The sequence below is a fragment of the Gouania willdenowi genome, unplaced genomic scaffold (assembly GCF_900634775.1).
Source record: "Gouania willdenowi unplaced genomic scaffold, fGouWil2.1 scaffold_277_arrow_ctg1, whole genome shotgun sequence".
Taxonomy (NCBI): Eukaryota; Metazoa; Chordata; class Actinopteri; order Blenniiformes; family Gobiesocidae; genus Gouania; species Gouania willdenowi.
Window position 1 is genome coordinate 16,941 of NW_021145035.1, and position 14,682 is coordinate 31,622.

Consider the following 14,682-nt stretch of genomic DNA (forward strand, 5'->3'; position numbering starts at 1 on the left):
CGTACAATATAGTGATCAAAAATATATTTTCAACTGTGGCAGCTCTACGCTTCCGTACTAATCCTTATTACATGGTCATTACTAGATTTGTGTCATAAATGGGATTTCTGAGATTGACTAATGTGATGTATTGCTGCCTCACAGTGAGAAGGTTGTGAGTTTGAGTCCAGGTTGTGTTTGTATTTCTTCCTGAGTGTGTACAGGGTTTTTATTCAAGTGCTATGGTTTCCATCCACTGTGCGGAAAATTTTCCTTTTATTTTATTCGGTTCAATTTTATTTTATTTTTACAATGCCAAATGCAATGTCCTCTCATGGCACTCATCATAAAATATAAAGTCAGAGTATCTAATGTGTGTGCGTAAAGTAAAAAAACCAAAAAGTATAAATGCACCTTTAACTAGTCTACATTTACATTTGTTTAAATGTTTACATTTTACATTTCAAATTCAAACTTTGTCCTGATGTTAACTCAGCATTTACATGCTTGTACATTTGCAAACCCTATTTTGCAGCCTGGTGACTTTCTCACTTTTTTCACTCTGATTGCTATTTTTTTAATCACAAATTTCAGGTTAAAATCATAAATGATAGTTCTTTTAGTCTTTATATATCAAATTACTAAGTAATTAAATTATTAAGTAATTTCTAGCAATACATTTTTGGGTTTATCAGACCTGTTCACATGACACAGTTTGGTGACATGTCTCATCTCTGTTTTTGTTTTCTTCGAGGCAGGTTTCTGGACAATCAACTTGTAAATGATGGATGTGATTATGCGTCGCTGTCCATATTTGGCTCGTGCACCCCAGGCCTTCTTCCAGCAGTCCAGAAAAGTTCTGGTCGGGTATGCCCAGCGATGCCCAATCATGATGGAACTGGCTGCAAAACCCATGGCCCCTACGATGGCACGGGCCCTCTGCTCCTCCTCTTCTTACAAGGTTCCAGAGAATGCGTCTGTCAATAAAGGTGAGTGTGAAGAAATAGCATTTTGTTCTATGTCATGGGCAGAAAAAAATATCCCTTAAGTTCTCATCATAACATTTTACTTTGCACACCTGTAGCACCTATGGAGGAGGCAATCTCTGAGCTGCCTTCTGGTCATCCAATGCCACCATCAGGGCAGGCACTTGCTTCCAAATGCCCTTTCCTGGCTGCTGAGATGGGCCAGAACAACAGCAGTGTTGTCCGTCAGGTGGGCATGGAATTTGAAGAGCATGTGGAGGAAGTCCGCACTGTCCAGAAAGGTCTGTTTGATTGCTGATGGAGTGGATTGGCACATTAACATTTGTATTTTTCCCACTTATATTTGTTTATTTGTATTAAAATTTTAACTTTTTTATTTTATCACGTTTATTCATTTATTCATTCATATTTGGTTTTCCATGTAATTTGACACATTCATGTATACAATAAATATTAATGTACAGGCCTAAAACTGAAGTAAATATTCAGTCATTTCATTAAGTCATACAAGCATTTAGCTTCTACACAAGTGACGTCAGCATGCGCAACCTTTGTAATCATTTATATTGTAAAAAGTGTTCATTAAGGTTGTTTTAAAATTCAGAATAAACTCCCATTTGTTATTAGATGTAAATAAAAACCCAAGAAATGCAAATGACTGTATTATCATTTTTATTTGAATCTCACTTTCATCATGAATTGTGATTAAATAAAGTTGAAAAAGACCTAAAGTATTGATTCACTCAGATTAATCGATTGAATGCATGCATTCAATCGATTAATCTGCAGGTGTTCCAAACACTTCCATGGTAGGAAACACAAATTCTATTACGTAGGCATACAGACCACTTACACATATAACAGCTTTTTTGTTTTGCTCTGCCGCTGAGTTCTTTTACGCTTGAGCATTAAACAATTTGGACAATTTTACATCCCCAACTTTGTGTTTGGAGTCGGCTCTTTCCTCTTTATAGAATCTTGACCTCAACCCAAATAAATCTTCTTTGGGGTGAATTAAAGGGATGTTTTATACATGTTTTACATTCTAGGCTTAATTGTTCATCATCTGACCTCCAAAAGAAAGTAGCCAAAAATTGTCATTACAGTGTAAACTTCTTTAAAGGATCTAATAATTTACATTTCGGTGCATCCATAATATTTATATTTATTTACTTCCTTTATCCTTTATGCAGGTTTTCTCTGAGAGAAGTGCATAATATGTAGTATGTATTTATCTTTTAGACAGCAGGTGTGATTTATGTTTGATTGAAAATTAGATTATTAATGTGATTTTAGTTATTCATCATCATCATCATCTTTTATTTCAGATTCAGGAGTACATTTTAAAAATCATGGTAATGTGAAATTAATTATAGAAAAAATAATTGTAAAATCACAATTCTTTCTCAAGAAATAATCAGACCAAGATCAAAATGAATGTTTTTTTAAATTATTATAAAAAAAAAAAAAAAAAACATGAAGGCAAATTAGAAGATGTTTTATTTCATTTTTTTACAGGATCATGCTTGTGGATGTGCAAACGGTGTAAATGGTTCACATCAGGTATTGATTCTTTCCGTGTTTTTGGCCCAATTTAATCATTGTGTATATTGTAGGACTTGCTGTATTCTGTGTTTGGTTATTGCATGGTGACTGTACAAAACCTGAAATTCACTTTTTCCCACAAATGCTCTATAGGCGAGTGTTTGGTTATGATTTTGTGTACATGTGGGCACTTTTTGCAGACATAATCCATATAATATCGAGCCAAATCAAAGCCTCTACTTGTAAACTTTTTTGTAGGTAGTTTTAATGCTGATGTTATGAATAAATGGAACAAATCTATAACTGTACCTGCTAATCTTCTGCCCATATTTATTTTTTATTTTACTTTAATTCTTGTTCTATTCTATATCATTCTATCATGTCGTTTGCACATTGTGTTTTTTTTATTATTTTAAGATATGTGTTGCTGAATAGTAAAACCAAACAGGAACGTAGAAAGTTCCTTCTACTGAAACTTTTAGATTTTATTTTAACTTTTGATTGTAGGGTTTTGCAGATTATGGATTTTGCACCATTTTTTTTATTGTTCCCTCGAGACATTTGCACTATATCTGTAAGTATTATATTGTATTATAGTGCATTATTCTACATTTCAAAATAGGTTTTATATATATATATATATATATATATATATATATATATATTTCCCGATGATGTGTTGTTTTGCATGATTGCATTGTTTTGTCTTGATATTTAAAATAAATAATAATGTGTACACACTGTGTATTGACTTAAGAAAAAAAAAAAAAAAAAACTTTTTTTTATTCTATTTTTATTCATTTTTTTTTTTTAATTTTATTTTATTTTTATTCATGCATGGCCTAAAGCTGGCCCTGCTCTGGGGTCACCAGAAATGTGTGATATCAGAATGGGGATACAACCCAATAAAGGTTGGGAACCACTACGTCATCCACACGAGACAAAAACAAATACGTTACTTTAAAAAAAAAAAAGAGCATTATTTAAATTCACGTTTTCCATCTCTCACCCTATATAAGCGGTTAGAAAGAAAACAAACTGTTTTCCAGCAGTTGTATCTGCAGTGCGCTGTGCAGTCTGCAAGGAAAACTCTGTCAGGAATCGTCAGCGACCCTTTCTCGACATTATCAACAAGGAATTCACATATTAACAACCCCTGCTCTCAAAATGAGGTAAGTAGAAGTTTTATTAGGCTTTATTTGACCGGAAAGTAGTTCCTACTATATTCCACCAGGCGGCAGCATAGTACATGTGGAGGTCATTTATCACAACGTATGATAATAATAGCAACATAATTACAGATATAACTACTAATTCACATGATATACAGCTGATAGCAGTGTGGGACACCACTATTTACACAAAACTGACTTATTTTTAATGATGTTCTAACACTTTTTTGTAACCGTTGTATTTTTATTTAAATTTTTTGGCTATGTATGTTATAGAAGAGCAATTTTCAAGTGTTTTGTGCGACCTCTAACTATTATTTCATTTGCATAAAATTGGAATTCAAATAATTTCGCAAGATATGGGTAATTTTGTGTGGTTTTGGAGTCATTATGTGTGTTTTTGTTATTTTTTGGGGGGTTCTTATTGTAATATTGTGTAATGTTCTGTCTTTTTCTGCATTTTTGTCATGTATTGTATGTATTGTTGTTGATTTGTGCGTTTTTGGGGTCACTTTCTGTATCTTTATTGTTGTTTTTTGTATTTTCCTGTCATTTTGTGTAACTTTGTTGACAGTTTGTGTGTCTTTGTAGCTATTCTATAATGTTTTTGTTGTTTCCAGAGTCATTTTGTTCATTTAAGTAGTTGTGTCTTTGTTAAGTCATTTTTGATTTTTTTTTTTTTTGGGCATTTTATTGTTGATTTGTGTTTTGGGAGTTATTTTGTGTATTGTGTGTGTGTGTGTATCTTATTTATTCTTGTTTATTTCTTTGTATCACAGGACACCATTATCCATGGTGATGGAACCTTTGGTGAAGGAGGAGGAGGAGGAGTTGAAGCATCTCCTACCTGAGATCACTGATATTGTGCAGGTCTATCCAGAGGTTGCAGGACTGGTGCACTGGGCGACTTACCCTGTGACATCATCTACTCATGTTTGTAGATGTCCTCCTCCACCATTAACAGACCTCAAAGTAAGAATCACTGAAACACATGGTGCCAATGTGGGCAACATCACAGCATACATTTGTTCATCCATTAAGAACAGACAGGCCCTTCCTCGTGCTTCTATATGACTCTGTTGTTGTTAGAAGCACAGTTTTTAATAGATTTATTTAGGTCTTTTTATCCAGTTCTTATGTGGCATTGGAATATCACTCAGTTTGTTTTCTTTGACAGACCCTAGCAGTAGTTTTTTGGTGTATGGTTGATACCATGGCTGGGGTAAAATATAATTGTAATCACATAATTGATAATTATTTACAATTATGAAATAATTAAAATTGTAATTGTATTTGTATTTGGGGAAAAAAAACTGTAGTTGTAATCATAATAAAGTTGTAACTGAGTTCAGATAATTGACTTTGTAATTAATAGTAATTGGAATGGAAATTCTCGAAAAACGGTCAGTAGCAAGCCACAAAAATGTAAAAATCTGGAAATTTTTTCCTGATTTAAGGCTATCATAAGAACCTAACAACTAGTTCAAGTTTGATGAACTCACTTAAACTGGAGTTAGAATCCAGTAAGGTGTAAAAAATAAAAATAAATAAAATGTGGAAGAACACCCACTTTCAGAGATATGGCTGTATATAGTAAAGCATAAAAATGGAAAAATATGGCCTTTTTTTTACTGTTCAGACAATTTTAATATTTGAAGGAAAAAATATAAATTAAGGGGTATACTGACAGAAAAGAGGCTCAGACGCCCACACCAAGAACATGAATATCATTTTTTTTCATTAATTAGGAATTCTAACAAAGTAACCAAGAGATGAAAAACAAATTGGATGATAGATTATAATTTTTAGTGTATTTTATAGCTGATTTAAGATGTGGGAGACAACTGACCCGTTATCATGGTACTAACAGAAAGCTAACATAAGAGGAAGGTCACGTTTTATGAGGTTTATGAGAAACTGACAACGTAATTGTAATTGACTTTCAGAGGGAAAATTATATTTCTAATTTGAATTGTAATTGGAAAAATGCAGGTCATCGTAATCATAATATAGCTGTACTTGAACATTTATTATTGAGGATGTAATTGTAATTGAAAAATGCAACTGGTGTCTAATATTCATGTTTTTGTGTCTCCAGTTTTACAGCAGTCCATTCTTCCCACCTGAGTGTTTTCCTTCTTTTGAAGAACGGTAAGCAAAGCAAACAAACACACCTGATCCATCACAGACGTTGGTCCACATGTTTGTGACATGATTTCTCATCCCGCCTGTTTATGTTTTTATCTTTGTAGAGATGAGTTGGATGAGTTATTGGCTATCATGCCACCAGAGGCCCTGGAACCCGTCCCAGTTCCAAAGTAAGTGTCCTTGAGTTGTTTTAATTGTCTTTTTTCCTGAGTAACTCTAGATCAGAGTGTCTCCCTGCTCTCTCTCTCTACTACTCTCAGCTACTGTTTCCCTGTCCTGCTCACTGTTTGTGTTTTGTTCCTTCAGGAAAAGAAAACACGAGAAGGATAAGGGGACGTATGTAAAGAAACCTCCCAACGCATTTATGCTGTTCTTAAAAAGCGAGAGGAAGACAGTCCAGGAAGAGCTCGGCATTAAGAACAGTGCTGCAGTCAATCGAGTTCTTTCTGAACGCGTAAGTTTGTTTGTTCCTCGATGAATGATCTGTGATCTTCACATTTTTGTCTTTGGTGTGTGTGTGTGTGTGTGTGTGTGTGTGACACTTTGTTATTGTTCATCCACAGTGGAAGTCTTTGGCTGAAGACAAAAGGCAGATCTTCCAAGCTGAAGCCCAAGTGGAAGCTCATATACACGCTCTCAATAACCCAGGCTGGAGCAACAAAGTGAATTACGTAAGTCTACTGCGCAGAAATGTTTACCCATCAACCTTAGAGGTGATGACATCATGACTGTGGAAGTGTTTTATCAGCTGACTAGAATTGTCACGTGTCTGTTTTTAGGGGACAAAGAGTAAGAAATCACGAACCAAAGCTCCACGTCTGCCTCCACCCTCCTACTGATGGGATTGTATAACAAACATTACTAACATACTAACGGTAAGTATCATTACTCAAAACATCACTTCATTTTATGTTGATTTTATTTCAAAATAGTTTTTCCACAAATGTGAAATCAAGTCACCAGTTACCACTGCTCCTCAGGGATGGGTTAAATGCAGAGGACAAATTCCATGTATGTAACAACATTACATGACCAATTAAAGGCGAAAGCCCCGATTTAATCTTAATCTTTAATCTTTAACTTTAATCTTTAATCTTAATCTTATTCTTTAATCTTTAAATTTAATCTTTAATCTTAATCTTTAATCTTAATCTTTAATCTTAATCTTTAATCTTAATCTTTAATCTTAATCTTTAATCTTAATCTTTAATCTTAATCTTATAAAACATGAATAATGTGTATCTAAACTGATGTGCAGACACAGACACACTCTGAACACAGGTTTAATCTCAGATGTGTTTTAGTCTAAAACACGTGTCAAACTAAACTTTAGAGCATCCAATTCATCCCCTTGGAAAAAAAGAAATTGATATCTCATCTTCTCCAAATATTTCAAAGAAACTCTAGTCTTTTCATGCTTAGATCACATGACGGAAGTCATTTTTAATTGCAAATTGAGAACTCACAGTTTTTCTCAAACTGTGCAATTTTCATTAAATTATTTCACAAGGGTTCCCTGAATTAAATTAAAGTTTTGTCACAATATAAGAGAATAACCTGCCGGGAATAATATCCCTCACTTATGGCTTGGATATTGTCGATACCTTAATCAATACTAATGATAATCAATCAATGCTCTAAAACAAAAATGAGGTGTACCTTAATGTGATGTGCAGACACAGACACACTCTCGGAGAACAAGTTTAATCTCAGATGTGTTTAATGTCCCAGTCTAAGAGTATTGAGGTTTGCATCAGTATAACTTCATTTTGTGTCTGTGCTCTCCATAAATTGTTTGAAATGCACATATCAGCATCTAAGATGACCTTTAACAATGGGAATGACTTTAGTTCATGTTGGATTCTATCATAGAGACTCACCTAGAAACAAGCCTGCAGTAGAATCAGAAGACTCATCAGCTGTTCTCTGTTTTTTTTCCTAGCACCAAGGACAACAACGACATCGGCAGCAACAACAACAACAAGGGCAACGTCAGCAGCAACAATGGCGACAACAACAAAAAGAGCAGTGTCAACAGCAAATTCAGCAGCAACTACAGCATCAGCTGCAACAACAAGATCAATGTCAACAACAGTATCAGCTGCAACAAGAAGGGCAATGTCAGCAGCAACAGCAACAGAGGCAGCAGCAACAACAAGATCAATGTCAGGAGCAGCTCTTCCATGAAAGCTTTGACACCGACTCTCCGTCCAGCCCCGCCGCGGGACACACCGCAGCCACCGGGATGCCTCAGTACCTCGGCAGTGACTCCACCGTTGGTCCCCTGTTCTCCAGGTACCAGGGTTGGGGTCAATTATAGTTGCAATTGCTTAATGGATGATTAATTACAATTATGGCGTAATTATAATTGTAATTGTAGTTTTAATGTCGTAATCATAAGTCATTTTTTATTGAGTTTAGATACTTGACTTTGTAATTGTAATTGCCATAAAAATCCTATAAAAATTGTCAATTATAATTTAACACATGGATCCATGTTAGAGTTCTAAGTTCAGTTCTACACATATGTAGTTAACAGTTATTAAATCATGTTTCATTTCAAGCTTTCTCACATTTTATCATTTGAAACAAAAATGAAACTGAGTGTTATACTGATATAAAAAATGCTCAGACACACACACCAAAAATATTAAAAAACCTATATTTTCATTGATTAGGAAGCCTAACAAGGTAACCAATAGATATGAAATAAATTACATGATATATATTTGTTTTTAGTGTATTTTACAGCTGATTTAGGACCAGTTATCATAAGAGATGCTAACAGAAAGCTAACACAAGAGGAAGGTTAACTTAATTTAGGTTATTTATTACAGTGTCAGTGATTAATTGTATATGAACTTTAGTAATTGAATATGTAATTGTAATTGACGTTGAGGTTTAAAAAAATTGTAATTGAAATGTAATTTGAAAAAATGTTGGTCATTGTAATCATAATTGAATTGTTAATTGACAATGGGTAATTGAAAATGTAATTATAACTGAAAAATGTAATTGACTCCAACCCAGGTACCCTCACATCCAGATGCAGCCCATCCCTCTGGTGGAGGTGGACTACAAGACCAACCCCAAAGCCAAACCACCTCATTCCCACTCCTCTCTCATCTACATGGCCATGCAGGCCAGTGAACAGCCCAAAGTCACTTTGTCCACCATCTATAAGTGGATCAAAGAGAACTTCTGCTACTACAGACACGCAGAGCCCACCTGGCAGGTAAGTGACACCCACTTTTATTATTTATGACTATCCATCTCCCTTCATTTATCATCACTTACTCATATTTGCTCAATGGTTTTATAATAAATTTTGCTTTTATTGTGTCTTTGTTACAGAACTCTATTCGTCACACCTTGTCCCTCAACAAGAGGTTCAAGAAGGTCCCTCGACAGAAAGACGAGCCCGGCAGAGGAGGATTCTGGAAAATCAACCCAGAGGCAAAGACTTTATTATCTTTTTCATTCTCTATCTATAATGCAAGAAAGGTCTGTGTGTGTGCGTGTGTGTATTTATAACAAATATAGTAAATAAAAACAAAAAACTAAACATTTATACAAAAAGTACATAAAACGACAACAGAAATGCACAAAAATATACATAAAGGCTCCACTCAAAATAAACAAAACTTAATATTTGTACAAAAATACAAAAAATGACTCCAGAATCACATTACAATGGCAACAAAAAACATAAAAACCACAAAAAGACAACAGAAAGATACAAAATTACACTTATTGACTCCAATAAACATTACAGAAAAATACATCCAACCTTCAAACACGTACTCATTTCAGATCACTTCTTGGTATCTTTTGAATTAAAAATATCGGCTTAAATTCTGAGAGAATCCTGCAGTCTGTGCCTTTTCCTCGCCCTCTGCTCTCTTTTCTGTTTCAGGTGTCTTGATGCTGGAGATAACGGTTCCTGATCGATGGCTCATGGCTCAACTAATCTGGGACACTTTGGGCTGATCAATGGTTCGCTGCTCAACTAGTCTGGAACACTTGGATGGACTATCCTTTTATCCTATTCTGTTTGTCCCTCTGTTCACTAACCCCAACCAGTCGAAGCGGATGGCTGCCACCTCTGAACCTGGTTCCGCTGGAGATTTCTTCCTATAAAAAAGAGAGTTTTTTCTTCCCACTGTCGCTAAATGCTTGTTCATGTGGATCTTGTTGGGTTCTTTCTTCTTTTTATTATGGACTTTATATTTTGTATGAGGTACCAAGTGTAAAAATGTACTATAAAAGTTTTCGATAACACATTTTCATTATTTATCTCACTTTTCTCATATTTAGCACATTTTCCTACATTTAACACAACATTTAACCACATATATAGAGGTAAAAAAATGCACTAAATCTAAATATATAAATCTAAATATAAATGGTATATGTTATATTGGTGAAGAGGTGGGTGGGACGGTTTTGTGTGTCTCTGCTTGTGCATTGGTTGAGGTTACAATGGGCGGGGTCAATTAGCATATGAACGAAACATTTAAGTTCCACATTTAGATTTAGATTTAAACATTTAGATTTAACATTTAACATTTAGATTTAGATTTAACATGAAGATTTCACATTTAGATTTAACATTTAACATTCAGATTTAAAATGTATATATAAAATTTAACATTTAGACTTAGATTTAACATTTAGATATAACATATAACATTTAGATTTAAAATTTAGATATAGATTTAACATTTAGATATGACATATACCATTTAGATTTATATATTTAGATTTTATGCTTTATTTTACCTCTATTTATGTGGTTAAATGTTGTGTTAAATGTAGGAAAATGTGCTAAATATGAGAAAAGTGATATAAATAATGTAAATTTGTTAGCTAAAACTTTTATAGTACATTTTTACACTTACCACCCAATTATTTTGCTCAGCGCTTTGAGATGACTTTCTTCTATTTTGTGCTATATAAATAAAGTTGCATTGAATTGAATTTGGTCATAATTGACAACTCTACTTAAGCTCCTCCCACTACTATACTGTAGTAGTTATATTTAAAGCTGGTGTTTTTTTTTTAAATGTGGGATTAAATAACACTGAATGATAATCAATGAAAGGAAGACTTTACATGTGAATATATTGGTTTAAATACATAATAGTGATGTGGCAGTCCAAATTCTAACAACATATTTCATTTAAAAGCTAGTAATACTTAATCAGAGGTGAAAATAACTGATTACAAAGTACTCACGTTATTGTAATTGAAATGCTTTTTATTGATACTTTTTTCAGTATATTTCTAAATCAGTGTTTTGACTTGTACTTACAGTACGTTTTAAAAAAAGTAATTTATTACTTTTCTGCCAACAGTTACTGAGTATTTTTTTTATGTTAAAATGATCAACAGACTTCGTAAAACTACAAAAAATGAAATGACCAGACAACAATCAAATGTATCACACCATGGTCGACCAATCAGATTAAAGGTAATGCACGGCAACAAAACAGCATTGAATGCTGGTTCTTTTCTTAGTTTCAGAGTTCATAAATGTAGTTATACTTAGAGCTGGAGATTTTTTATTATTATTTTGAATTGAATTAATTTGTGTTATTTAATTTAAAAATTTTTTTTGGCAGAATATTCATTTTATACGCAGGTGCCTTTGTGTAAAAATAAATTAAGTTACAATTGCAAGATTTCATCTCTTCCTTTTTAAGTTTATGTTTACTGTATGCAAGGTAATCATGTCAAGATTTATTATGGATCAGGTCTGTGAAAGGATAGGGCACTGCATGAGTACCTCACATAATGGTCTAATTTGTGTTTTTTGCAAGGGTGACAAAAATACTAGTCTTCAGTACTCAAGTAAAAGTATAGATACTTGAATAAAAATAACTCTGGTAAAAGTAAAAGTATTGAAGTTGCTCCCTTACTTGAGTAAAAGTAAAAAAGTACATGCTACTAAATGTACTGTACTGTAATTAAAAAGTATAACAAATGTTCCTTCAATTATAAGACAGTGTTTTTAAACCAGCAAATTCTTTATCCTTTATTTTTTTTAAGAACTTGTAGAATACTGGTTTATGAAAACAAGTAAAATCTGTTACCCTTGAACATCTGGAGAATTTAGCACTCATAATGAACACAATTTGTAAATAAAATGTGTCAAGAAATAAAATGTTCAATAAAACCCAGAGCAGCTTTGAGTTTAACGTCCTTAAGAACTTGTGTTAAACTGGTACATGGACATAAATTAAATCTGTTACCCTATATGAACACCTGGAGAATTTAGCACTAATTATAGATTAAAATAAATGTGTAAATAAAATGTTTCAAGCTTCTCCTCCAGCTTCACGGTTGTTGGTTGTGGAAGATGACGTCACGATGTAAAAAGAAGCAATTGTGACGTCATCTTTAATGGTCATAAAATTAAGGCCGTAGCTATGGATACGTTAAAACCACTCGGCCATGCTGGCACGGTGAAAACATAGGCATATTACACTTATGTAGTGTTGGAATGGATTTATTATTCATGGTTTCTTTTGTGTGTATTATTATAATTATATATCTTTATAATCAATAATCCTGTAATTATATATCTTTATAATCAATAATCCTGTAATTATATATCTTTATAATCAATAATCCTGTAACTATATATCTTTATAATCAATAATCCTGTAATTATATATCTTTATAATCAATAATCCTGTAATTATATATCTTTATAATAAATAATCTGTATAATATATATCTTATAATCAATAATCCTGTAATTAATATATCTTTATAATCATAATCCTGTAATTATATATCTTTATAATCAATAATCCTGTAATTATAGATCTTTATAATCAATAATCCTGTAATTATATATCTTTATAATCAATAATCCTGTAAATTATATATCTTTATAATCAATAATCCTGTAATATATATCTTTATAATCAATAATCCTGTAATTATATATCTTAATCAATAATCCTGTTAATAAAATACATTCTCAGTCAATCCAACTTTTTTAAAGCCCCACAGGACAAGGACAAACAATTTCAGAACATCTGATTTTGACTTAATCTAAATCTAACAATAACAACCATGTACGTAAGCGATGATACAAATCAGATATAAATTACTAGGAAACTCAGATTAACACTAAAATGTCAGTTTGATCCAAAATGCACAAAGTCTAAATCATTAACAAATACGAATAATTATATTTTAAAAATTAAACTTATTACACATTAAACATCTCATACATACCTAATAAATCAAATAAACAGACACAATAAACCACTAAATGCTAAATAATAATATTGCTTTAAATCACCAGTAAATGACATCTTTAACTAACTAAAATAACTGATTGTTTAATTTCTAAATGTAAAACATCTTATAATTAAAATTAATACTGTAAGATTTCAACTTTTGAAAACTGTGCATTGACATACATTTCTTCCTGCATGTACAGTGGGCCATAAAAGTATTTATTCAGCCACCAAATGTGCAAGTTGTCCCACTTAAAAAGATGAGAGAGGCCTGTAATTTTCATCATAAATATACCTCAACTATGAGAGACAAAATGAAAAAAAAAAAATCAAGAAAATCACATTGTAGGATTTTTAATAAATTTATTGGTAAATCCCTCTGTAAAATAAATATTTGGTCACCTACAAACAAGCCAGATTTGTGTCTCTCACAGACCTGTAACTTCTTCTTTAAGAGGCTCCTCTGTCCTCCACTCGTTACCTGTATTAATGGCACCTGTTTGAACTGGTTATCAGTATAAAAGACACCTGTCCACAACCTCAGACAGTCACACTCCAAACTCTACTATGGCCAACACCAAAGAGCTGTCAAAGGACACCAGAAACACAATAGTAGACCTGCACCAGGCTGGGAAGACTGAATCTGTAATAGGTAAACAGCTTGGTGTGAAGAAATCAACTGTAGGAGCAATTATTAGAAAATGGAAGACATACAAGACCACTGATAATCTCCCTCAATCTGGGGCTCCACACAAGATCTCACCCTGTGGGGTCAAAATGATCACAAGAACAGTGAGCAAAAATCCCAGAACCACACGGGGGGACCTAGTGAATAACCTGCAGAGAGCTGGGACCAAAGTAACAAAGGCTACCATCAGTAACACACTACGCCACCAGGGATTCAAATCCTGCAGTGCCAGACGTGTCCTCCTGCTTAAACCAGTACATGTCCAGACCTGTCTGAAGTTTGCTAGAGAGCATTTGGATGATCCAGAAGAGGATTGGGTGAATGTCATATGGTCAAATGAAACCAAAATAGAACTTTTTGGTAAAAACTCAACTAGTCGTGTTTGGAGGAGAAAAAGCACCATACCATGTGTAAAGCATGTGACAAAGGGCAGCCCTGGTGGAGTCCAACCCTCACTGGAAACCAGTTTGACTTACTGCCAGCAATGCGGACCTTTCTAATATTAAATACATTATTCATAATTTTATTTTTCTTCTCATTTGTCTTCTGTAGAATTTATTTATTCATTTATATTTTGGCTGCACAATTAAAGTTAAAGAATAAACAAAATATAATTTGAGAAATTTGCATCCAGCAGTCATCACTGCATTTATGAATATTAGTTCTAAAAACATTTTTATTATTAGGATTTGGTACAATTTCAGTAAACAATGTTACGATTTATTTAGTATTTACTTTTCTGACGTGCAATAACTCAAAAAAAATTCTAAAAAGTTTTGTTTAAATCATATTAATTGCATATAGTTAGTAGGGGTGAGTATTGGCAATGATGTTACAATACGATACATGCCACGATACAATAATATTGTAATATACTGAGATACTCTACCCAGTTAATATCAAAATTA

General features: G+C 33.1%; 1 protein-coding gene across 3 annotated transcripts; it reads left to right on the forward strand.

Annotated features, from left to right (window-relative positions):
- The first annotated feature begins 746 nt into the window (after window positions 1–746).
- LOC114459266 (transcription factor 7-like) lies at window positions 747–9,417 on the forward strand. 3 transcript variants are annotated; one of them, XM_028441575.1, is made up of 12 exons: window positions 747–968; window positions 1,064–1,194; window positions 3,563–3,682; window positions 4,462–4,654; window positions 5,781–5,833; window positions 5,935–6,000; window positions 6,137–6,284; window positions 6,394–6,501; window positions 6,610–6,705; window positions 7,773–8,125; window positions 8,861–9,065; window positions 9,185–9,417. In XM_028441575.1, the coding sequence occupies exons 1-9, from the start codon at window positions 951–953 to the stop codon at window positions 6,667–6,669; spliced, it is 897 nt and encodes a 298-aa protein (XP_028297376.1). In that variant the 5' UTR covers window positions 747–950; the 3' UTR covers window positions 6,670–6,705; window positions 7,773–8,125; window positions 8,861–9,065; window positions 9,185–9,417. The 3 variants fall into 3 exon arrangements, with proteins under 3 accessions (XP_028297376.1, XP_028297377.1, XP_028297379.1); XM_028441576.1 differs by lacking the exon at window positions 747–968 and adding an exon at window positions 2,484–2,528 and having other exon boundaries at window positions 1,064–1,246; XM_028441578.1 differs by lacking the exons at window positions 747–968; window positions 1,064–1,194 and adding an exon at window positions 3,375–3,421 and having other exon boundaries at window positions 3,530–3,682.
- The last annotated feature ends 5,265 nt before the right edge of the window (window positions 9,418–14,682 follow it).